Here is a 26,721-nt window from a genome sequence, read left to right as displayed (position 1 = left end):
CCGTCATTTCTATGTTTCTATATAAATGACTTATGAGGAGAGATTGAAGAATCTAAATATGTACACCCTGGAGGAAAGGAGGAGCAGAGGTGAAATGATACAGACTTTCAGATACTTGAAAGGTTTTAATGATCCAAAGACAACCACAAACCTTTTCCGTCGGAAAAAAATCAACAGAACCAGAGGTCACGATTTGAAGCTCCAGGGAGGAAGACTCAGAACCAATGTCAGGAAGTATTTCTTCACGGAGAGGGTGGTGGATGCCTGGAATGCCCTTCCGGAGGAAGTGGTGAAGACCAGAACTGTGAAGGACTTCAAAGGGGCATGGAATAAACACTGTGGATCCATAAAGTCTAGGGGACGTAAATGAAGAGTGGGTGGCTCGCGGGAATGATGGCTACTACCTGGAGATAACAACCTTATTCAATAAACATACACACGGTTAATGCGCTCCAACATTGCTCTAAGCTTCAACGGCAAGAGGAAATGTGGAAAAAAGGATTTGTATTCACAAAAAAGCGGGGAGAAGCTTGCTTGTTACGGCGGTTACTACCCCAAACCAAATAAGTCTGATACTTCACTTTCAATGCATATCCAGCAGAGCTCTCTGCTTAAACGGCAGGGGAGGAAGACCGATACTTCACGCATATCCAGCATAGCTCTCTGCTTCAACGGCAGGGGAGGAAGACCGATACTTCACGCATATCCAGCATAGCTCTCTACTTCAACGGCAGGGGAGGAAGACCGATACTTCACGCATATCCAGCATAGCTCTCTGCTTCAACGGCAGGGGAGGAAGACCGATACTTCACGCATATCCAGCATAGCTCTCTGCTTCAACGGCAGGGGAGGAAGACCGATACTTCACGCATATCCAGCATAGCTCTCTGCTTCAACGGCAGGGGGAATGAAGAAAAGTGGATCTATATACAGAGAACAACCAACAAGGACTGAAATACATAGTCTGGGTAAACAAATAAGCATGGGTTTAGCTTGCTTATTGTGGCGGTTACTACCCCTAACTAATTAAGCTAGATATTTCACTTAGATGCAGCTCCAACACTGCTCTCTACATTAATGGTGGGGGTGGAAGGGAAATAGAACCAAAAGGTTACTAAAAGCCAAGAGAAACAGATAAGTATGAGAAAAAAAAAAGTGCGAAGCTTGCTGGGCAGACTGGATGGGCCGTTTGGTCTTCTTCTGCCGTCATTTCTATGTTTCTATGTTTCTATGTCCCTTGGCAGTATAACTTTCCCTCCCTCCCCTGCCCCCTCTGGCATCACCACCTTCCCTCCCTCCCTTACCCACTGGTAGTACCACTTCCCTTCCTTCCTTCCCTCTTGCATTCCCACCATCCTTTCCCTTCCTTCCCCACCACCATCTGGTAGCACTATTTTCTTTCCCTCCTTCCCACCTTCTGGCATCACTGCCATCCTTTCCCTTCTCTCATACCCCCTTGCACCACCACCTAGTATCACCACCTTCCCTTTCCATCTCCCTGGCATTACCATCTTCCCTTCCTCATTCAAGGTCCTCTCCATCCTGCCAGAGGAATTATTTGAGCAGTGATGCTTGCCTGCTGCTTCCTTCTCCTCTGCCAGCTTCCCGCTGAAGTCAGAGCTGCACGGGGGTCCCTGGTAGTCTTGCGAGACCCCGTTGGCTCCAAGCGGTTCCGACTTCAGCGGGAAGCCGGCAAAGGAGGCAGCAGCAGGTTCGGAGCGCCGCTCGCTGACTCCTCCTGCCAGCGGAAGGCCATACTGCAGGGGACACAGCGGGAGGGGAGGAGAGAAGAGCCAGAGGAAGACTCTGCCCCCTGCAGGATGGAGGCTGCAACACACTCCTATCTTTTCTCCACAGGGGGGGGCCAACATTTTGTGGCCCGCCTGAGGTTCTCCCTTGGAGCACTGGTTGGAACCTCGGTTGTGGAGGAATTAATTTTAAAGTCTTAAAAGTTTATGATCAAGATAGAATTAACATTTGGGTTATGAGTTTAACACAAAATGTTTCACAAAAGAGCCTCCGTATTCTAAAATATCGTTATTAATTTTCAAATGTTTGAAGCATGTTTCCACAATTAGATTTATTGCAATGATTATTCTTAACTTTCTTTTTCTTCCCCTCTCATGATTCTGATTTTTTGTGCTTGAAAGTATCAGAGAGGAAAGAAAACTTGGCATTACAAGCTTCTCAGCATGGTGCATGGCTGCCAGTACCAGATTGGGTAGTGACAGTGAATGAAGAAAAAAAGGAAGTATTAACTGAGATAAATGTAATTACTGGGAAATGGTTCTTCAGAGGTTTTTGTTGGCCTGGCAGTTTCCTCCTGCGCTCCTTTGGATCTCCAGCTCAGTCAGAACCAGTTCTGGGATCCTAGCAACATGAGCCTAATGTATCGCCCCTCTCAACAAACCTAAGGCCAAATTCATCAAGGTCTTTTCCCACTGACACGGAGTGGGCTGTGGAAGCGTTAGTGAATCGGCCCCCTAGTCTGGCAGCTGCTGTGCCAGTCCATCCAGAACCCTGCAGTCGTGGGCCACCCTGGAGTGATGACTAGAAATCCTTCTGGTGTGGGGGAGAACAGGGCTGGGAATCCTGCCTTCACAACATCCCCAGTCCCAGACGACCTAGAGAGCAGAAAACCAGACTCTGGGGGCCTTCCACATTCCTCTTCAGATACTTTAAGATCAATAAAAGCAATGGCATAGGGATTCTCATTCCTTTGAAATATGCAAGGCACTTCGTTTTTAAAGGCTTTGTCCCATACAGATGCAGAATGGGAGAGAATTCTGAGAGCATTAGGCTCATGGTTTTTGCACTGCATTCGGACTTGCATCCATCAGGTTTAGCATTTTTATATATTGCAGCCCATCCTATGGGCTAGTTATTTTATTTTTCTTACAAGGAAGTTAGCCATCTAGGGGCAGGTTCTATAAATACCTATCACAGTGACCTAGATATCAAATTTGCATGCACTTACCAGTATTTTAATAATATTTGTATTTGTTTTAATGTGATTCTGTTCATTGAAATTTGTTTGATTCAGGATTGTAGATAGCTGTGAGCTTGTCAGTAGCAGTGATTAAAACATGTAATAATAATAAGTATCTAAAGATGTCTTAACTTTGGAGGATGGTCCAGAGACATGATTTCCCTTTAGTAGTTCAGTTGTAATTTTCAAAACACTGGACATCGAATTGTCCTGCCCTTTGTGCCACTAATTTTGGATGAAAGTTTTTAAGTAGAAAATGTGGCTATAGAGTCCTTTCCTATCACTTTACACTCAGATAAGATCAATGATGGCGAACTCCAGTCTTCGAGTGCCACAAACAGGCCAAGTTTTCAGGATATCCACCATGAATACGCATGAGATAGATTTGCATAGAATGGAGACTGTGCATACAGATCTTTCTCATGCATATTCATGGTAGATATCCTGAAAGCCTGGCCTGTTTGTGGCACTAGAGGACTGCAGTTCGCCATCACTGGTTTGAATGAATGATTTCCCGAATATGACTTTCAGTTCCCCAAGTGTTTTAGCAATTACCACCACATCTCGTATTGGAACCTTTTGACATTATACATCATTTGCATAACCAGCAGAGACCCACAAAACCTTTGTGGTCAAAGTAGTATCCATATTGCAACAGCCCTTCTTTAAATACAGAGTTTCTAGTTATTCTTTCACAGAAGTCTTTAACAGAATCAAAGCTTCCCGTTCTGGAAGCGCTACATAAAGCTGTTCATGAGTACAAAGAGAGTAAGGAATACAAACACACATTTTTATCAAAAGTCTGACCTTGCGAGTTGTAGTCATAGAATATGAAAATCTTATTTATTAAAAATATTTCCATATCGCTTACCCGACTAAAAGTGGACGATTAAAAAGGTGAATGATAAAAACTAAAATAAAAAAAACAAAGGACAGGATATATAAACAATCCAGATGAGCATACAGGACTGAATGAAAGATGGAGTCCATCTGCTGTTGCAGTAGGATTCATTATGCTTCTGACAGAGCCATGTTTCTCCTGAAAGTCAGGTAAATCAATTCCATCCCAGTATCCAGAGGGAGCCTTTTCCCCAGAGTGATGGATCAGCAATAGAAAATGGCCTATACTGCAGTTTAGATTTCTTCATCTCTTTACGTGGTGGAATCTCCAAAAGTGAGAGATCTGAGAGGACCACAGCGGTCTAGGCGGGAAGTCACTAACAATTTCTTCATTAAATGCCCCTCAGTAATCTGTGCACAAGAGAGAGAATTTTAGCCAATGCGTGCGATGCAACAAAGGCTGCGCGGACTCCCTCCATGGGCGCTCCCAGATCGGTGTCACTGCAATGTTCCGAAGTCTGTGTGTTAGCCTGAAATGGAGACCAGGAAGCAGGCCGTTGCAGCAGAATCTAGGCGTGACAGTACATAGCCGTGAACGACCACTTTGAACGAAGCAAAATCCAAAAATGGGTGAACGGGACACCCTTGCTGAAGCTTAAAAAAAATTAAATAAAAAAAGCAATCTGTAGTAGGTGGGACACATGATTTTCTAATGCTAGAGCAGAATCTAACCTCAGCCCCCAGAGACGTGGCTTGCTCAGCAGGGACTGCCTTTCTAATCCCTATATCCAACGACAAGGGCAACTGAAATAGGTCACCCATTCCTCACAGACAGCTGCACTGTCTTGCATTCATTCAGTGCCAATTTGCTAAGCAATAACCAATTGGACCTGCTCCACATGACTCGCTGTAGACGAAGCAGACCTGTTGAACTCTCTGCCCAGGGGGCAGACGATTTGCATATAATTAGCATAAATATATGCATGCAGCCCCAAATGGGAGCATTTTCTTTCTCTCAAGTTGAAAAAGGCAGGTTTATATCTGATGGGTTCAATGTTATTTCAGAAATACGCACACTGTTTCCTTGAAATCTGCCTGCCATAAGTTCAGCATTGAAGAAAATACCTTGCTAAGAGCAGATCTTGTTTTGTCACAAAGTTTTTGTTTAGGATTCAAGTTTGTAGGAGCATTAAAGCTGCTCCTTCTTTGAGTGTATTTGTGTGGTGAAAGGCGCCTTGGAGTTAAATTGTGTAGAAACTTTGAGGGCGTAAAATGTTATCATCGTCGTCTAGAATCTACCGCAATGCATTCTTTTAGTTCTCTTAAGTTTTTCATGTGAATAGTAGGTTTGTTTTGGTTTATCGGAAATGGGGTGGTGTGCATTTTCAGGACAAACACTGGCTATCGATAATCATATATCTTGATTCAGGTCCTAGTTTTGGTTCTGCGTCACTTAACTCAAGCCTTGGCTGCCTAGTAAAAATCTTTTGTACTCTAGGCTGGAACATTGTGTTTCCGTGGGATTCCTCATTATCCTACATTTTGGTTTACTGTGCCTTGATATTTCAACATGTTTCTGCTTTTGCACCTAGCATAGCACCATGCTATGACTATTTCTCTGCCATAATTTGGGTTCAGTTCTGATTCATGACCAGCTGAGCAATCTTTGCAATATGAGATCAGTTTTTCTACTTGTGGAAGGGCTGGATGTGGGTTTCCTGTGGGTTGTACTCGTGCAAGGCCCTGGGATATTATTTTTCATCTTTTCATTGACTTGATAGCTCGAGAGAATGAATGTGACAGCTGTTCCAAACTGTTGTTTTTTTACATTTATAATAATTTATAGTTGTGGATAGGTAATAATAAAATAATGTTTTGTGATGTTGGTATGGTGAGTGTGGTGGCCAGGTTCACTCTTAAGATGACAAGGATCCAGGTTTTGGGCCCTTCTTGTAGGGTGACGTACATAATTTACGCTTTCTATAATGCTTCAATTTATAATTTCAGTCTCTACAGGATATTTATTATTCCTATCTACATTAATGCACACTTCAAAAATGTTCTGCCTTGTTATGATGATTATTACTACATTAACCATTATATTTGATAATTATAGTTTTGCCATATTTTATATATTTATATGGATTGGTGGTGATTGTATTTCAAACAAAAATTTCAAAAATTCAAACTTCAGGTTTCAGCCAATCTGTGTCTTTTTAATTGCCAGGCCCGCACCCAACTTGCACTACAATAGGCCTCATAACATGCGAGGACCAAGTGTCTTTTTTGCCTTTTAGCAAGGTTTTCTGGTTGACATAATCCAATTGGATTATTATGTTTACATGCCTCTGTGACATTTTTACCTCATAAAACTGTACTTTGAATGTCTTTTTTTCATGTAAAATCTGTTATAATTGCATAATTTTAATTGTTGTCAGGGGGCTGGGGGAGGAGTCGAGGTTGGGACTGTGGGGTGGGTGTGTGTGTATATGGGCTGAAGGCTTGTCTAGGGCCTTGACTGGATAAAGGAGAGGGAGATGGGGACCTAGGATGGAGGGAGAGGAAGAGAGGACCATGTATTGAATGGATATAGAGGGAGAAAGAACCTGTGATGGGGAAGAGCTTGAATGAGGACTGGAAAAGGAAAGAGCCGGGATGGTGAGAGAGAGAAACATTTTGGATTTGGGGGTGGGAGAATTCTGAGAGATAATGGGGGAGAAAGTGAATGAGGAAAGAGGAGGGGAGAGAGTAGGAAAGAGGAGGAAGATGAGGAAAGGAGAGCATCAAGGTAAGAAAAGATTGAAGAAAGAGAAAGCATTAAAATGCCAACTTTGAAGGAAAGAGAACATAAGAACCTAAGACTTTCCATACTGGGTAAGACCAAAGGTCCATCAAGCCTGGTATCCTTTTTCCAACAGTGGCCAAGTTATGTCACAAGTACCTGGCAGGATCCTAAGCTGCTTATCCCAAGAATAAGTAGTGGATTTCAGCAACTCTGCCTTAATAATGGTTAATGGACTTTTCTTCCAGAAACTTGCCCAAACCTTTTTTTAAACACAGCTACACTAATAGCTTTCACCACATCCTCTGGCAATGAATTCCAGAGCTTAATTATGTGTTGCATAAAGACCAGAGAAAGAAGGAAAACAAAAAAAGGGAACAGAAAGAAGAGCAGTGAATTAGAAAAAAAAAAGAAGACACTGAGCCAGAAAAGCAAATCAGAGATACCAAAGATTGGAAACAGCTAGAGAATATCAATAACTCATCAGTTTAAAATATCCTGGAACAGTTCAAAGTCCCTGATTGGAATACGTCTCCCACATAGAATTTACATGTTGGGAATAGTTGGATTGTGTTGGTTAATTTTGACTTTTTCTGATATGTAATTAATTCTCTTGTATGCCAGAAATACCAACCAGGCTTTTGTAGTCAGCCCCAAAATTATTTTGTGGTAACAACATTTAAAGAATGCACTTTAAGGTATATTTTACGAGTAGATTACTAGAATTTTCCATGAGGAAAGTCCACTAGACTTCCCCCCCCCCCCCCCCCCCCCCCACTCACTGAAAAGAACTGCTTGCTTACTGGTAGCACTTAAGGGAACAAGTGTCCCATATACAATCACCACAACTCTGGGAATTTTACCCTCCTTCTCACTGGCAGGAGAAAAGCAGCGTTTCATACCCGTGCGTGTCTCCTCCACCAGCTTCAATCTGATATCTGAATGCGTGAGGCCCTGTAATCTCGGACCGACTGTCCCATGTGTTTGGATGTCAGATCGAAGCCAGAAGGATGGGGCGCACAGGTAAAAAGTGCCAGTGGAAAGAGCAGGGGAGGTTGAGAATTGTGCAAAAGTTTAGTTTGCTGTGGGATCATCATGATAAGGCCCTAGTCTTGAACCCTGTGAGCTAGGATAGGACCTGCAGTGGAGGGAGGGGGGCTCCATCTCTGAACAGCTCCTCCTCTGAGACTGCTGGAATGGCCACCCCCCCCCCCTGCTGCTTATAAAAGCCAGCTGCAGCAAGTCTAGGTGTGGCATTTTGGTTAAAAGTTAAGAGAGAGTAGGAGTGTTTTCCTTGAGTTGTTCCCTTGCTTGGAAACTGGGTTACGTAGCCTGGGCCAATACCCTAGAGAGAAGGGGATCTCTGTGCTTGCCTGCGTGTTGGTTCTATTTTAGTTTAAGATTTTTGGATGTTTTTGCTTTTTGGGGTTTTCTCCTGTGAGAGCCCTGGTACCCCTGGCTGGAGAAATTCAGGGTCTCTGCCAGCTAGGTTAGATCAGGAGATAGGGAAGACTCCTAATGGTGACCCTCTACAGGAGAATTCTGGAAATTCTACTTTTGTGTGAAAACTTTTTTCCTAAGTTCCGAGGAGGAAGTTTTTGGCCACCCTTCCTGCCTGAAGAGGGGACATCTGTAGGGAGCTGCTGTATTCCCTGCTATCTGGACTTTTCCTAAGAAAAATCCTATAGAGACAACTGAAGAGGTCTGCGAGTAAGACCTAAATATCTATTCTGAGGGCACCCAACTGAGTCTTCATCCTGGGAGAGAGATACTTAAGGGAGACTGTGCAGAGATTGTAATTCTTTTGCCAATCAGAATTTTTGGAAGGGGTTTTTCATCCCATATAAGGACACCCTACATGTTTGTCTAAACCAGAGCTTTCCAAACTGTGTGTCGGGACACGTTAGTGTGTCGCCTGCAGTGTGCAGGTGTGTCACGCAAGCCTGGTCAACTCTAATGCGAGTTTGGGCTTTTTTTTTTCTAGAGATTCACTTTTTTTTTTCAGTTTATGGGTTGCTTATTATTGGGTGATTTTTGCTGTCAATCGCGTTTTTTGGGGGGGCTTGGTGGGTGGAACGAGCCCAGCCATCCTTGCATTGGCTGCTGCTGCCGATGAGGCCTGGCCATGAGGAGTACTGACTGCAAGCAGCAGTGTCTGGTGATCATGGAAGGGAGTGAAGCACTTAACTGGCAACAATCAAAAAGACGAGGTACATGAGTGTGGGGGCCAGACATGTGCTGGGGGGAGAGAGATGAGTGAGTGGGGGGCAAACGTGCTGGGGGGACAGACATGTGCTTGAGGGGGAGAGATATGAGTGTGTGGGGGCCAGACATGTGCTGGGGGGAGGAGAGAGATGAGTGTGTGGGGGACAGACAATTTGTTTTATTATTGTTTCTCATAAATTATAACAACATGAATCTTGGAATATATATTTTTAATATAAATTTAAGGTTTTCATGAGATAGGTTGTGTCGTGAAACATTTTATTTATGTATATATTTAAGGAAACATACATAAATTGTCAAAATATGTTTCGTTCGTTTAACCTTTAACCTCTGGTTTACTAGTAGACTGAATTACCGTGTCGTGAAATTATGTTTGTCTAAAAAGTGTGTCACCAACATGAAAAGTTTGGAAAGCTCTGGTCTAAACCATAGAAGGGGTGATACTGAGAGTCACTTACACAGATACATTGGACAACTGCAAATGTCATCTTATCAAGACAAGAACTGTTGTGAAAGTGCCATTTCCAGCATTTAAGAAAAGTAAAGATATGATTTTGGAAACTCAGTTTGAGCCTCCAGAGTCTTTAGTGACACTCACAGCCCTTGAACCTCATAAAGCCCTGTTACCTTACCCCCCCCTCAGGGCAACAAACAGAGTTACCCAGCCATCTTGGGCCTTGAGGATTTAGTCCTCCTCCCCTGTTGGAAGAAGAGCCCTGTCCCGGGCTCCCTGGACTGTGTCGGAGTGGGAGAAAGTTAAAGGATTTACCCCTAAACTGGAGAGGGGGTTAGACTTGAAAGTATGCCACAAAATAATAACAACAAAAAAAAGGCTGGGAAGCTCTGTAGTGCAGATAGAGATGGCTCTGTTGATGTGCGTTAGACGTTTATTTTTTTTTCATTTCGGTTTTATGAATATGCTGTTGTATTTTGTGTAAATTTGTACATCGCTTTGAAAGTTTTTAATGTAAAGGCTGGGAAGTGATTCATAAAATGTACAAGTAAAATAAAATGTATTTAGAGTACTCTGAAATCCCTTACATGGCAAGTGGAACTGCGACCTCTTAAACCGATGTAATAATTGTAATAGTGATGTAACATAAGGTTGCGTTGCCGACTTCAGGGTTCTGGGTCTTCCCTCTCCTTCCCCCGTCCCCCTCCCACCCTAAGTCAACAATGTACTTCCTGGTGGTGGTGGTGGTGGAGGAAAAGTTGCTTCCTGCTGCTGTTTGCTCCCTGCTCCCAGGTTGAGTCCAGGCTCCGTAAAGCAGTAGCTTCAGCACGCGCCGAGTCCACGGCTGAGCGTAAACAGCCGAGTTGGAATTTGGACCTTTGTTTGCTGCCGCTCTCGCCGCCGAGCCCTGCGACCAATCGAAGGGCAGCTTTTTTCTAAAGTGACATGAAAAACCTTGCAAGTACATGCTTATCCTTTTTTTTTTTAATTATTATTAGGGCTGCGCAGTTTGTTGTTAAGTATCTTCTTCCCAGAGTTCACGCTTCTGCTGTCGATGTTTGCTGTATTCACGTGGATTATGCGTGCCGCGTGAGTACTTTCAGTGTATGGGGTTGGTGGCCGGCACGGGCACCAGATGATGATTACTTCACGAGCGCTTTCATTTCCTTTCATCCACACAAGTGAGAGTAATAAGCCGAGTAGCATTTCAAGACTGCAAGTACTTACCCCCTATTTGCCTTAGGAGTGAAGTGAACCGTCGAAAAAATAAAGGGGCTGTGTTAATGACTTGTATGTTTTTTGTCAACTGAAATATATTTGTTTCTTTTTTGTGCTGGTAAGCGCAGCCCTTGGTTTCTCAAGGTGTGCGCAGCAAGGGCTGCAGAATCTGGCACTTGCCGCAGGTTTTGGCAGTCCCAGAGGGAAATGATGCAGCTGTAAAGAAGGGAGCAAGGTCAGACAGTCGGGCCTCTCGTTCTCTTCCCCATCAGTGATTCATTTCTCCCCCCCACCCCCCTCCCCCACCACTGCACACAGTGACCAACAGGGCCGGTGCTAGCTTTTCTGGTGCCCTTTGTGAACAATTACTGTGCTGCTCCACCCCCCTCCCCCATTCATTCTCTGTCCCGAGCCCATTAAAAAAAAAAAAAAAAGCCCAGCTTCCTTCAGGGATACAAAGTTTAAAAACTAACACCACCACCCCCCAAACCCATGGCTGGTGCAAGGGTATTAATGCCCCAGGCGAACCTTATAGCCTTGCACAACTCCCTCCCCCGCCCCATTCCACACACACAGTTAAGAGTTATGCAATTATATTTTACATGAAAAATATCACAGTACAGTATACTGAGGTAAAAATATCATTTACATTATATTTACATGCACTGCTGTGATGCCAACCAGAAATCCCTGCAAAGGAGACATTTGGAACCCATATGATATTAAGCCTGTTGTGATGTGTGTTGGGTGTGGATTTGATCCTCCGAAAGCCCTAAAACACTAATACACTTCTTATTAAGAGAATGCCTCACCTCATTCAGACATACAGAACATAAACATACCATCACCAAAGATAGAATAGAGCAACCATAAAACACGCAAATAAAAACTGACTCTCTATGCAGTGCAACAGTGAAAAAACAGAACCATCACCATTCCTCAAACATCAAGCAATAAAATCAAGAAATAAAATAAATACATAATCATAATACTAAAAACATACTAATAATATTATTTTAAAAAAGCTGATGACTAAAAGATCAATAATTAAAAACTCATATACAAGTTTTTTTAAATGTCCCAAACACCAGTAAAATATTACAAAACAGCAGACACAGTAAATAACACCTAAAAAATAAAACTAAAGGATTTTAAAAATTCATGCTTTCCATACCTGGGAACTTTTGATTTCCAATCACCCTGATATTGTCGTGGAGTAGTGGGAGTGGGATGCACAAACGTTCTCCTTTCTTTCTTATATATACACACACAGACACCAAGCTCATACACACATATGCTCCCTCTCAGACAAACCCGCTGGCGTCTCCAGCTATTCTTTGGTTGAGATCTACCAGCAGCCCCAGGCCCTCATCTTCATGTCAGCTGCTGGCAGGTTGGAATCCATCTGCACCCCTCATTTTCTCTCTCACAACCCAGACAAGCTACCATTTTCACCCACACCAGCCAGACAAGCTCCCATTCACTTCCCTTCCCCCAGGCAAGCTTCCCATTCTCACACACAAACACACACACACACACACCCTGCTCATCCCAGGAAGGCTCCCATGCACACACACACCCCCGCCCCAGGCAGACTCCCATTCACACACACATACATTCATCCCAGGCAAGCACCCATTAAATCACACACATACACTCATCCCAGGCAGGTTCCCATTCACTCACACACACACACTCATCCCAGGCAGGTTCTCATTCACTCACACACACACACTCATCCCAGGCAGGCTCCCATTCACTCACACACACATACACTCATCCCAGGCAGGTTCTCATTCACTCACACACACACACACTCATCCCAGGCAGGCTCCCATTCACTCACACACACATACACTCATCCCAGGCAGGTTCCCATTCATTCACACACATACACTCATCCCAGGCAGGCTCCCATTCACTCACATACACTCATCCCAGGCAGGCTCCCACTCTCTCACACACACACACACACACATACACACACATACATTCATCCCAGGCAGGCTCCCATTCTCTCTCTCACACACACACACACACACACACACACACACACACACATCCCTGTCACAGGCAGCCTCCTATTCACACTCATTCCAGGCAGCCTCACACACACACATTCAAACATATGCAGACCAGGCAGTCAGGGTCCAAGGGTCATTCCTCCTCTGCTGCTGCTGCCAGCCTGTTCCTTTGTGGAGAAAAGCCATTCTGCAGCTCCTCTTCATGTGCTGGCCCTGAGATAATTCAACATTCACGGGATGAGAATACAGGAAGCCTCCAATCCCCTCTGTTCCTCTCTTACCCCACCCTGCCTGCTGGTCGGCCCCCTGGCCAGTAGGAGGAAGAAGGATAAGAGCTGTGCTCCCTCTTTCTCTGCTGGTTGGGCTTGAAATGGGAAGCAGATTGTAGTTCTCTGTGATCATTCTCTGTCGAAACTGTTAAGTCTGGCCCAGGTCAACAGGGAAGGATGCAGACCTGAAGTGCTGCTTTTCTCCTGCTGGCTGTTGGGGGTAAGGATAAACAGGATGGGAGAAAGGGAGAGAAGTAAAAAGATGTAGAACTGGAAACGTTTTTAGATCAATAATCTGTAAGCCAGCGAACCTTAAGGTTATTTGGGGTACAGTTAGCTGGATAGCTTTAGCTGAACAGGGGTATAGGGTGACTGCTGAAGTTGGTGCACCAGAAATTTTGCTGCTGCCATGTGACTGAAAAACAAGAAAATTCAGATGCTGTAACAGAATTATATCCAAACTTCTCTCAGGGTTTCAGGCACAAAGGTACAGGGGAAAGGGGGGATGGGGGAGCGGGCTGGGGGATGGGAACAGGGTCAGACAGAGGGGATGCAGGGCAGGAAGGGAGGGGGGAATAGAGAGGGGAGCCAGGGCAGTTGGGAGGCAGCCACCTGGGGTGTCATAACTTGGGAGGGGGAGGGGAGCACCAGTGCACCCCATCAGGGTGTTGGTGCCAGTGCTTGTGCCACTACAATAGTGGCACAAGCACTCCTTAGCTCCTACATTGCTCCCAAATTTGGCTGGGCAGTCTGATCATGTTATCAAGGAAAGACCCCTCCACATGACTGGCTATGCCTTACCCCCCTTCCTTATAGCCCAGTAGCCCAGTAATAAGCCTGATGAGATCAGAGGATACTAGGCAGGTAGGGAGGAGACAGTCAGGGGGATGCTGGGCAGGGAGAAGGGAGGGGAGCTGGGGGATGTTGGGCTGAGAACAGGAAGGGGGTCCAGGGTCAAAGAGAACAGTACACTACATGTTCATTTGTCATCATCTATTCTTGCCAAGATGGTTTCCATTATCATTTAATTTCAAAATATGCTTTATCTGCAGCAGCCAGTGGTAGGAGAGGAAACATTGGGTGCCAGTGGCCCCCAGCCTGGTGCCAAGGTACCCTGTTATCGGGTTGAGGCCTGAGCGAGGCAGTGGGAGCCACAGATCTGAGTCAGGGATGCTGCTGCCAGCGGCCTTCAGGGCTCAGAAGGGAAAGGTCAGACGGGATTGCTGGATTCACTGTGCTGGATGAAGGTTAAATCTGAGGTAGTAGCTGCAGCCTGCCATGAGGAGCAGTGTCCTCAAATGTTGAGGAGAAGGAGGGAGACAAGCTATTGGTTGCAGCTCTCTCTCTCTCTCTCTCTCTCTGTCTCCGCTCACTTCTGCAGATACACCGGGCACCTAAAGAAAGAAACAGGAAGCTGATTGGTGCAGTGGGGGGGGGGGGGGAGGCAATCGTGTTGAGGGGGAGGGGGGGAACCAGGAGCAGTAAAGTGGCTGGCAGGAGATTGCTGCGATACACTGGCATCTCAGATTGGTGGCGTATGGCACACCCCTCTTGTAAATTGGTGGTGCCTGTGCACCATTGTCCACTATGGGGTCAATGTAATAAAACCTGCGCTAAAATCGGAGGTAGATTTTAACATGGGTTTTAATCAATGCAGGTGTTTAAAAAAAAAAATGTGATCCCTGCAGGATGCAGTAAACTAATGTCAGTAGCAGACATAACATTAGTAGAGAAAGCAATAACTAGTGAATGATGTAAAGTGTATTGTCAGTAGCATTAGAATTTGTATTTACTGTTGGGTCGTCCTAAAAATATATGAATATGATCTAGATTAGATCCTTACTGTTGGGATGTCCAAGAATATATATGAATATGAACTAGAACATATATCTATTGTGGTGCCTAAATAAATAAGTAAAAAATATAAATAAGACCAGGAGTGAAAAAAGAGTGCTAAACTGAAAAAAATAATTTCACTTTTTTGACTCGTGGTCTATTAGCATGCCGATCCAAAGTAAGGAAAAACATTTTCCCGACTTCCCGAGTTAAGCTTGGCCTGATGTGGCCAGGTTGGGCTGAGCTGGGTTGGGCAGAGTGGGCTGGACCAGGCCGGGCCAGGCCAGAACCAGTGGGTCAGTCAGGCATGTCTCAACCATTGCACCTTAAAAAAAAAAAAACAAGTGGAGCTTTCAGGTCAAGTCTGGATCCGAGTCAAGGTCCAATCCAGTAGGTCCCCTTCCCCTCCCAGCCCTTTCCATCTTGCCTTAAAAATTAAAATGTATGCCCAGCAAGACCTCACCTCCTCTGGCAGGGCCGTTCCGCTGGCAGCCGATGGGCCCCCTCCAGTTTTCCGCAGTAAAACGAGGAGCACTAGACTGCCTCCCCGCTACTGCACCTCCTTGCCTTTCAGGGTAATAACTAATAAGGCCCTGCAGTCAGCAGGAGCCATGTTACTCATCCTGCGGGTTTTATGGTGCAGGTTTTTTCGCAGCTAAAAGCCTGATTGCATACCTGGGTAAGGTTAGCGCCTCCACACCCCCCCACCACACTAAAACACGAGTAAAAACCTTAGGTAGGCTCAGCGAGGCTTATTACAATGGCAAACTATGGATGCTAGGCCTTTACAGACAGATGGGAGCCCTTTACTAATTTTGATGCATGCAAATTTCAGCTTAACTTTCAAATTCTTTCTATTAATGATTCCATTTCTGTTTGTTCAGAATTTGTATTTCAGACTTTGCTTGCTTCCAAGCTGTAAAGCCAGATGTCCTTTGACACAGTAAACACTGAGAGCTTGATTCACCCAAATTCATTTTGACCTCTGAAACCAGACTGCAAAAAAAAAGGAAGGAAGCACAGTCGATATTAAAAAAAAACCAAAATGTAGGTGCTGGGGTATCAGGACCATCACAATTTGTGTGCTTAAAGGGGAAGTACAGTCTGCACAGCTTTGCATACTGCTATGCATGCACTTATCTTTGTAGATGTTACAAATAGCAGGGTATTTTTTTCTTTCTGGGAATTTTGTTTCTAAGCCTTGGGATCATGCAGCCATCTTGTCTTCTTCTCTCTGTCAGTGCCAGGATATATCCCAGGGTGCCCCCATCTATGCCTTCAGGGTGTTGTTTGCTCTGTTGTGTTTAATCTGTTCTATTCTTTGATTTATAACCTGTCTTTCTTGCAGTGACCCAAAGAGGCTAACTTCAACATACAATAAACACAATAAAAATGCACATTATACACAATGTTTTATGGAATGGGCTTACCAGATAAAGTCTGAGTTATGTCAGATAATAAAGGTTGCAAAAAGCAAAGCATTTTATTTGCCTCAGGTTTTAACTTGGTCTAGGGTGAACTTTGTTGTTTTACCACTGCTGATTTAAGAGCTTTTATTGAATGCTAGTATTGTTTGTTTTTATGTTGTATTATGCATATTTATACTGTTACTCACATAGAACAAATTGCATTGGATTATATGGGCTTTAAATATTTTAAATATGTAAATAAAATATACATAAATCCAGTACATAAATACAATAAAACAATTTTATGTTAAATCTGTTTTTATTATAAATAATTATATATATAATTATAAATAATGAACATTACCAAAGCATAACAATAAAACAATTTTTAATCACAAAAATCCCACCCACCCATCCATCTTCTCACTTTCCTCCCACTCCTACTCCTAACCCCAATTTCCTCACATCCTTTCATGTTCCCAAATCAGAAAGCATGGCTGGTGCAGGCAATTCTGCATAAACACTTCTGTTTCTAATCATGCCCTTTGATGTGGGCTAGTAAAGAAACTCTTACTACCAAACAACTAGAAGAGAAAAAGTCTTTCATTAAAAAGCAAGTAAGATCTTATGGAGAGTTGCTTCAATGCTTACCATGCTAGATGAACAGGAGCAGTCTCTCAGACAAAGGGTGCATTAGTTTGACACCTCTAATCCATACACCAATGATCTAGCTCAGGGGTGGCTCAAGGCAATCTGCCGCTTGAGGCAAGGGATGAGAAGTCGCCCTCCTCGACCTTCTCTCTTCAGCCGCCGCCGGCTGAGGGTATGGTGGAAGGAGTTTCCGAGAGTGGCGGGGAGTGGATGTGGCCCACTCCAGTGGCCCCTGAGGGCAGTGGCCACACTGGCTCCGGGCTTTGCGGTTACTGGGAGGCGGGGCGGGGAGCCTGAAGATTCAGCCCATAAGCGAACAGGGAGCTCGAGTGTCCGTCTCTATGGAAACATCTCTCCACCTCCGCTTTTCTAGCAAGTGTGGTGCCTCTGTCATCCATCCGTCCCCTGCCCCACCGCCGTCTTGGATGTGTGAATGTTTGCCTTCCATCTTGAGCGCTCAAACCCCCCCCCCATGCGTGCGCGCCACAGGCGGTGAACGAACAAGCGAACGAGAGGGAGCTAGAGCGCCTCTTTCTTCCTCGCCAAGCGCAACTGCCGATCATCAGCCCGCTGCCCCTCCCGCCTCCCAGTACCTCCACCATACCCTCAGTCCTTCTCCCTTCAGCCGCTGCGGGCCTGGCCTCCTGTGGCGGCCCGCAGCAGTGACCCTCCTCTCTTCAGCCGCTGCGGGGCCACTGTGGCTCTCGGCGCCACTCCTTTCTTCCGGCGGCAGCCCGCATCACGCCTCTCTTCTGCCGCCGCTGGCCTGGGTCGGCAGCTGTGGAAGGGGCAGGCAGTGTTAGGCGGGTGCCACAGTGGCGTTCTGAGAGGGGCATTTTTTTGCCGCCTTAAAATTCTGCCGCCTGAAGCGTTCGCCTCACCCTGCCTCATTATAGAACCGCCACTGAACTAGCTACTTAATAACTACAACATTTTTAAGTGGTTGATAATGAATAACATTTCTATAAGTGGCAAATGCAAATTTTCTTCTCGTTTTAATATGTAAAATGAGTGTAGAGCAGAGCTGGCTTGCAAATACTACATTTAATACTAAGTAAATTGCAATACATTACTTAAGAATAATGACTCTGCTGTAGCTCGCCTTTCTATTGCTCCTCTGTGCTTCACTGCTTAGGAGAGTATCTTTTATAGGTATATTTATCATAAAATCTCTGCAGTGTACCTCTGTACCTTTCATAGTGAGTTGGGTTAAGGTGATCATTTTAGTAACAGTGTCTGTTTGCAGTGGTAATGGTCATAATTTAGCAGTGCATTTTCCAGGTGACATCGAAATGTTAGAATCTCTATACCAAATTGGTGAGTGTGCACTGAGCCCTCTGAGCTCTGCACTGAGATGTCACTTTTACTGCAAACCTCATGTGGTAGGTACCTAATTAAATACTGATTCGCAGGGAAAACAGGAAATGCTTCATAAGCACTTTTGCTGCACAGGTATTAGAAAATAAAAAATGTTATCTATTTTTTATTTATTTATTTAAAATCTTTTCTATACTGTCGTTAAGCTAGCTGCCGTCACAACGGTTCGCAATAAGGCACATAATTTCATGTTGCTTCAATGTAATAGTAACCCTCCCACCTCATTTTTAGATTCCATGTAAGCCAGGAACAAGGTACCTATACCTTGAAAAATGATTTAACTGTATTCCCCCCTTTAAGTATTATTAAATGTTCACTTACATGGCATATGTTGGCAGGATTATTTAGCCAGACAAAAATGAGCAATGTACACACAAAGCGGGCAGGCAGAAATCTACACTGTCTAACTATCCCATGGGACACTTGCACACTTACAACTATATAGAAACACCACACACTCATACACAATGCAACTTCTCTCATAGAATTCCAAGAGACCACAAACACCACCCACTCATACACAATGCAACTTCTCTCATAGCATTCCACCACAAACACCACACACTCATACAGAATGCAACTTCTCTTGTAGCATTCCACCACAAACACCACACACTCATACACAATGCAACTGCTCTCTTAGCATTCCAAGAGACCACAGACACTACACACTCATACACAATGCAACTTCTCTCATAGCATTCCACCACAAACACCACACACTCATACACAATGCAACTGCTCTCTTAGCATTCCACCACAAACACCACACACTCATATACAATGCAACTGCTCTCTTAGCATTCCACCACAAACACCACACACTCATACACAATGCAACTGCTCTCATAGCATTCCACCACAAACACCACACACTCATACACAATGCAACTGCTCTCTTAGCATTCCACCACAAACACCACACACTCATACACAATGCAACTGCTCTCGTAGCATTCCACCACAAACACCACACACTCATACACAATGCAACTGCTCTCTTAGCATTCCAAGAGACCACAGACACCACACACTCATACACAATGCAACTGCTCTCTTAGCATTCCACCACAAACACCACACACTCATACACAATGCAACTGCTCTCTTAGCATTCCACCACAAACACCACACACTCATACACAATGCAACTGCTCTCTTAGCATTCCACCACAAACACCACACACTCATACACAATGCAACTGCTCTCATAGCATTCCACCACAAACACCACACATTCATACACAATGCAACTGCTCTCTTAGCATTCCACCACAAACACCACATACTCATACACAATGCATCGTCTCTCATAGCATTCCAAGAGACCACAAATACCACACACTCATACACAATGCAACTGCTCTCTTAGCATTCCACCACAAACACCACACACTCATACACAATGCAACTTCTCTCGTAGCATTCCACCACAAATACCATACCACACACTCATACACAATGCAACTGCTCTCATAGCATTCCACCACAAACACCACACACTCATACACAATGCATCGTCTCTCGTAGCATTCCACCACAAACACCACACACTCATACACAATGCATCGTCTCTCGTAGCATTCCAAGAGACCACAAACACCACACACTCATACACAGTGCAACTGCTGTCTTAGCATTCCAAGAGACCACAAATACCACACACTCATACACAATGCAACTTCTCTCGTAGCATTCCAAGCCACCTTCTCCTCCCTCTGCGGTGCGTCCAAGCAGTCTCCTTGCAATATAAGAACCTAACATGAGAACTTTAAATATGGGATATTACAGTAACATTATCAGGATCATAAGCTTTATCTCTCAAAACTAAAGTTCCTGAGCCTGAGTGGCTCTGGATAAAACTAACACATTTTCAAGACATTTAAACTTATAAAATAACCCTAACCCACAAGAGAACTGTATTGCCAGTAACCTGCCACTACAAAAGTATCAGAAAACGCAGGAGCATCATATTTCGACAGTCATAGCTGGCAGCAAAAATAGAACAGGGACAAGTTTAAAATTAAAACCTGCCAAGTACTTTAAAAACATCGATCGATCATTTGGGTTTTCGTACTCATAGCCACAGGTTAACTATACAAACTTCCCTCACCAATTAAAAATGTGATTGGCTTGGTTTGGCAGTGTTTACGGTGTTATATCCCTTAAAAAAAAACCCTGAAATTGCAAGGGGTACTGCAGGATCCTCAGCCCCCCTGCCTCTGATCAGATGATGAGCATAATAGGAAGTTGGGCCTGTGTTTCTGTGTCTTTCCTGCACTAGAGTACTCAGCATTGTTCTATGTAAAGGTATCAGAACCTGCTACCCTAGGAGAGATTTAGAAGAGAAGGATGCTTCATCTCTGTGGAATGCTGTGATGTCTATGAATGGGAATGGTCTTCCTTGATGTGTAGTGTTTGAGGGCAAGGCAAAAGATCGTTTTTCTTTTTCACATACATTTATTTGACCCTTCCTTAACTCCCATATACCATTCCATATCTTCCTTGTAATTATGATTGCATTATTTATCGCCAAAAATGAAAACTGTTTCTTTTTTACTCGTTTCCCCCCCCATTGATGCCTGTGAAGTTGTGTCATGCCAGGGTTTTGGTTGCAAATGAGGCAGGTTGATTAATGAATTGTAGGAAAATATTTTTCTTCTTGGACTTAGTTTAACTGACCTCATAGTGGCCGCATACTCTGCGTGCTTCCTCCGCCCAATTTCAAACGTTGGCGAGATCAGGAAAGCAGTCCTGCTCACCTGAAAAGGGATAATAAGGTTCAAGCATATTGTAATGCCCGAATATCGAGGATTTATGCGCTTTCCACGGATGCGCAGACACATAGGATGCCGTTATTTTTTATTTACCAAACTCATCGAACCTGCCCCGGTTTTGGAGAATGGAGCTCTGAGGAATCTGCCTTCCTAAAAGGATAGTATTGATCAGATTCTTTAGAACGTCAGTTGGTCTGTTTCTTGATTCATATCCTTCCCTTCTTCCTTCATTTCTGTTCTGAAAGGTTTTATTTGTTATTTGCGTGCTTTGGAATAAAAGATGTCTTTTTTGGTTTAGCTGCAAGCCCCCCCCCCCCCATTTTAAAAGCTCTGCTTCCCAGAGTTCATTTTTCAGCTGTCCACGCTGTGTTTGTGATGCGTATATATCTGCCTGATGCCTGTATGTTCATTTTGATAAGGGTCAGCACACCCTGGTTTGTTTGTTTATTTATTTATTTATTTATTTAACACTTTTTTATACCGACCTTCATAGTAAAAAACCATATCGGATCGGTTTACATAAAACAAGGGTATAACTGAAGCAATAAATAAAAGTAATTAACAAGAGAAGTGAATAAGGTAAAGTTACATTTAACAAGGAGTAAAAAATTTAGTTTAAAAAAAGTTTAGATCTTTAACTGTGGAAATGGTTTAATTGACAGGGCTTTTCAAACTCTTTAGACACTGTCATCGCGTCGGGGGGGGGGGGGGGGGGCTGTGGAAGCTAAAATGAATCCCACCAAGATAGATTCGAGTGAGTAGATTGACCAACATTTGATCTGTGAATCGCGAGCCTGATTCAGATCCATTCTTTATGCTCCTTGGAAACAAGGAGATATGTGAACGTTTCACGCTGCTGAGTAACCTGAGTTGACTTCTTTGTTTTCGGACATTTGCATACAGTTCTGCTAACCATTGCTTTCAAAATGCTCTGACCTACCTGAGATTACAGTTGAACTCAACTGGCGTGTTTCCCACTAGGAAAGAAAAACAGGAAGGGATTCCAAGTGTCACCAACATGGAGGGGGACATGAATAATGTGGCAGAAATTGGAGTGAAACCGGATGAATGGTTTAAAAGTTGTTGGTGGAAGGTGGTGGTGCAGGAAAGGGGGTGGAATTCAGACACACGGACATCATTTTATATGACCGTTCTCCCTGTAGGAAACCAGGCTGAAAAAAAAAGACAAGCTCTTATTCTTACGGTATTTAAGCCTCTCAGAGGTTCTGAGCATGCTGGGGCCTGATCTGAAAGAGCAGCGCTAAGAGTGAAAGAGAGAGAGCTGAGCCGCTCTTTATGTGCTGGGAAAAGGGAAACTTGGAGCAGAGCAAGAAAGGGCAGAAACAGTAAGAAAAGAAGAGAGTGGAGTGTTTAAAAAAAAAATTAAAAGAAAACCATGACAGAAAAAGAGCAAGTGTGGACCGGTGGGGGAAATGTGAAAGGAAGGCTCATGGCTGCATCCTCCAGGAGTGCGCCGCTCCAGGCCAGAGGGGTTGTTTCTTAGTGCGTTTTAGCTCCTGCAAGTCTGGGTGGCGCTTCTGAAGGGACACAGTGCCCCGTCATTTGTTCTGTGCAGACTGAGGGCCGCATGCAACATCCAGTGTATGAAGAGAGAGAGGACGAGGCATGAGCGGATCCCATCCCAAAACGTTTGTTACCTTGGCGTATCTTGTTGTTTTCTACCGAGCGACACAGCTAGACAGAGTGGACAGAGAACTAACAAGTTAAAAAAAAACGGGAATGCAGATCTTTGAATTTGAAGCTGTTCATGTGTAAGAGCTGTAATGTAACTGTTACTTTTAATCAAGGTCTCCATCCGTGACTTCTTCACCTTTTCATGCCTTTACAGCTGGTGCGTTTTGCAAAAACTGTACCTTGGATGCTAAACCTTAACAAAAGTCATTCTCCGTGGCCATGCTTGTTTTATTGTTGTTTGACCAGATCACATATTTTGTATTTCTTATATGACTAGGTAGAAATAGAATTGCTTCAAATTTAACTCAGCCAAGGAAGGAAAAATGTCCCTCCATGGGGATTTTGCCCTGGTAATAATAGCATGTCACCGTCTTTATTGCTAACCTTACATAAACAGTGTGGTACTGGGGTTTGAAAGAAGATCCTCTTAATGGACTTTTTTTTGGAGGTGGGGGAGTACTGGCAGCTTCTAGCTCAATCAGAACCAGTCTGTATTTGACCTACAATACCAAGAACCTCCATTTGCAGCTACCCAGACCTCATGAGTCCTAAATTCAGCTGTTAGTTGACAATGTTGTGCAATGACTGGGATTTCCTCTCCCCAGGGCTCTGCCGTGTCCAGAGTCAGCCCATGGGGCATAAGACCGGACCAGAGAATCAAACCCAAGTCCTTGGCATGGCAGCGTGCAGCACTACCACCGAGCCACCAGCTTGCACCACTAATATTCAGAAAAGGGCACATAGACCTGGGTAGTCTATAACTAGCCAGGGACCAAAGAAATGGCACTCCTAGCCATGGTTATGCACATTTGCATACCTGAGTGACAGGTCACAGAGCACATTTGCAATGTGAGAAGAAATCCCCAGGAGAGGATTCTGGGGGAAGGAAGATAGTGAGGTAGTTCAAAAAAGAATGGTGACTGAGTCAACCCTACATACATCTGCCATGTTACCGAATCTCTTAGAATATAAATGCAGAAACTACCAGCCTTTTGTTCTTGTCATTTTCTAATGCCATTTAGAATGCATTACTTTAATTTTTATTAGCTGGGGATTATTTTTACTGTGCTTAAAAATTATTCTTTGCCATTGACTATATAGCTCCATAAATTTCATGAAGTCCAATAACAAAAATTATTATATAGTTGATGGTTTACATATGTGTATGTGTGAGTGTGTGTACATGTATGTATATATAGGTATGGGTATATATACTAGCTACATTTTTTAGGAATGTGTACGCTAATTGAATTTGTATATTACTTTTAGTGACTGTGTTCTTAACTTATTTTATATTGCATGTTTGTTTTATGTTTATGATGATGATTATACTGATTAGTTGTATGTGCATGTTGCGGAATATAAAAATATTAAATGTGTGTGTGTGTGTGTAACAAACAAATCCCATTACTTTAGTGACTTTAATTGTGAAAAGATAAAAAGACTCTTTTGAATCTAATAGATTTAAGAAAAATAGTAAGGGTGAAAAAGCCAGTTCATCACATACTGAAACAGTAGCAAGCTACTTGTTTGCCTGTTACACTTGTGTCAGCAGGCTACAAGAAATTTTAATCAATACTGACATAAACGCCTTACCAAAATATTATTTATCTTATACGATGCTGGATGCCCACACAGTCTGTACATAGACCAAGAATGTGTCCTGGGCTTAAACAGCTATAAGCCCAGGACACATTCTTGGTCTGTGTTCAGACTGTGTGTGAATTTATTACCATAAACAACTCAAAGTTTCATATCTGTAAAGTTCTCCAGTTTGAGGCCTCCATTTTGCTAGTTACTGATAGCTTCTTCAGGAGGTTGTACATATATCTTTGCAAAATGATTATACCAGATTGAACTGTATATAAAGTACTTATAGAAACAAGATCGGTGTATAAAAGAGAACTTTATTCTTAGAAAAACTTGCCCGACTCTGGCCGAGTTTTGCTCTTATGCAGAGCTGCCTCAGGGGCAACTGTATAGGAAAATCTTTAGAGGTAATCACTCCAGTCAACGATCAGCAGAGGTATGCATGCATATTATAAGATGTTCTTAGAAGTTATTCTGCTTATGTATTCAATATCTTTTAATCTCTGTCGTTAATACATTATCCGCTGGAGCACATCACAAAGGGGCTCATAAGTGCATTTTCTCATATGTTCCAGACCATTGTAGCTGGTAAACTTTTGTAAGAATACTGTGCTTAAAGTGAAGTTCACCGGATCGCATGGAACCAAGCTGCAGCGTGGTTGCAAATACTGTGGTCACTCTTAAAGTTCTTCAGTTTGAGGCCTCCATTTTGCTATTTACTGATAGCTTCTTCAGGAGGTTGTACATATATCTTTGCAAAATGATTATACCAGACTGAACTATATATAAAGTACTTATATGAATCATCCTTTTAATTCAACTCATTTTCTTTGATTAATGAAGGCCTGGCTTCTTTGCTGAAAAAAATAATCGAAGATTTGAATAGTCCAGCATCTAGAAAAAAAAGGGGCAGATTTTAAAAGCCCTACGCGAACCGGGCCTATTTTATAAAGGCCCAGCGACACGCGCAAAGCCCCGGGCTGCCTCTAAGTCCCTGGGCTTTACAAAAGGGGCGGTCCGAGGGCGGGACAGGGGTGGGGCCAGAGACCTCCGGCACAGTGGCCATTTGCCGCTGTGTTGGAGGATCGCGTGCCGGCAGGCAGGCAGGCGCAAAGGTTAGACAGAGGTCGGGGGGGGGGGGGTTTAGAGTAGGGCTGGGGGGGAAAGGTTAGGGGAAGGGGTGGGGAGGTTAGAATAGGGGGAAAGGAACGGGGGAAGGCCACGGGAGAAGCAAAGGCAGAGGCTTTACTAATCAATAATATAAAATACAGATGGACTTTTTGTTCAAAAACTTCAAAGAAATATAGTCAACAGGAGGGTATCATGAAACATGGGTAAAAGGCACTCAGGTGACATAAGATGCCATCCAAACACTTTTTAATCCTGTACTCTGAGGTGCAGAAAACAAAAGATGAAAGTTGGAGGTTATAAAGCAACCACAAAATGGAAAGTATAAATAGGCCATGTTTCCTGCTTACTTCCATATGGGAAAAGGTCATATATATTTTTTTCAGAAGATGCCCTTAATTTGATTGAAGCCCAGGTTTGTGTCCTTTCTACAAGAAAGAAAAGCATTATTTGCTTGGTCCTGAGCAGCTCAGGTCACAAGAAGCACTGAGAGAGAGTGTGATTTCCTCTCAAAGTTAATTTTTCCCTGTGGTCACTGGACTGTGGACCTATCTTGAAATAAGTTCATTTATGTTTGGAAAGTCAACAAGAAAGAATTATCATGGTTTAACTTGGGGTTGGAAAATACCCAGGCACCTAAGATTTGCCACCTGCTGCCTTCCCCAAGCAGAGGAGGCGATGCCAGTTTTGGTAGCCTGCACTGTGAAGCCGCTGCCACCACTAATGGCATGCTGCTGCCCCCTGTCCCTAAGCCCCGTATTAGGGTGCTAAGGGTGGGTGAGGGGAGGTGTGAAAGAGCACAGGGGGGGAGTGGAAGAAACTGGGAAAAGTGGGATCATGCCTGGAACGGGGGCTGAAAGAGTAATTAAAGAAAAGAAAAATGTAAGAATAAAAATGAAGAATAAAGAAAACTAAAAATAGGCAAAAAATGTGCAAATTAATGCAAAAAGGCAAGAAGAGAAAAAGAAGAAGAAAAAAACTCCCTGGCTCTTAAGATTTTTTAATTGATCCCTACATTTTCCAAGTAGTATTCCACCTCTGGTTTAATTGGTTTTGGCGATCTGGAAGGCTGCTTCTTTGGGAAGAAACAGGCATGTGGTTTGGTTGGATGTTTGTTGTGTGAAAAAGTTCATTGTATAGGGAGTTGTAATAAGTATGGTGTGGCACAGAAGTTAATTGTTAGGTCATCAATATAAGTTCTATAAAATATGTACTGTGTGAAGATCGGTACAAACTGTAACCCTCACTTGGTTGGGTGCATTGAAAGAAGGGGGTCACACAGTTCCCAAGGCTGTCCATTACTAGAGATGTGCTTCGGGAAAAAATTTCATGTCGGGCTTCATTTCGGGACCCCCTCCACTGGAATTTCGTTTTTCACACGGTTTTGTTTTGTTATGGGGGGGAGCCCTGATTTTCAGGTTAGTGCGCACTAACGGGAGTGTGCGCTAATGGGGAG

The 26,721-nt window shown here is 43.7% G+C and overlaps 1 protein-coding gene across 3 annotated transcripts in view; it reads left to right on the top strand.

Annotated features, from left to right (window-relative positions):
- The window catches only part of LOC115099110 (guanine nucleotide-binding protein subunit alpha-14), a 389,345-nt gene that overhangs the window by 94,346 nt on the left and 268,278 nt on the right, over positions 1 to 26,721 (top strand). Inside the window, exon 1 of one of the 3 annotated variants that reach the window (XM_029616473.1) lies at positions 10,159 to 10,252. The exons of 1 other annotated variant lie outside the window; for it this stretch is intronic. In XM_029616473.1, the coding sequence (XP_029472333.1) occupies positions 10,237 to 10,252 (16 nt within the window). In that variant the 5' untranslated portion in view covers positions 10,159 to 10,236. Of the gene's footprint in view, positions 1 to 10,158; positions 10,253 to 10,321; positions 10,381 to 26,721 lie in introns of those variants that run through there. One more of the 3 variants, XM_029616480.1, reaches the window with a different exon arrangement.

This window comes from Rhinatrema bivittatum, chromosome 1 (assembly GCF_901001135.1).
Source record: "Rhinatrema bivittatum chromosome 1, aRhiBiv1.1, whole genome shotgun sequence".
NCBI classification, from domain to species: Eukaryota; Metazoa; Chordata; class Amphibia; order Gymnophiona; family Rhinatrematidae; genus Rhinatrema; species Rhinatrema bivittatum.
The sequence above is the reverse complement of the archived record's forward strand: the minus strand, read 5'-3'. Positions and strand labels throughout refer to the sequence as shown.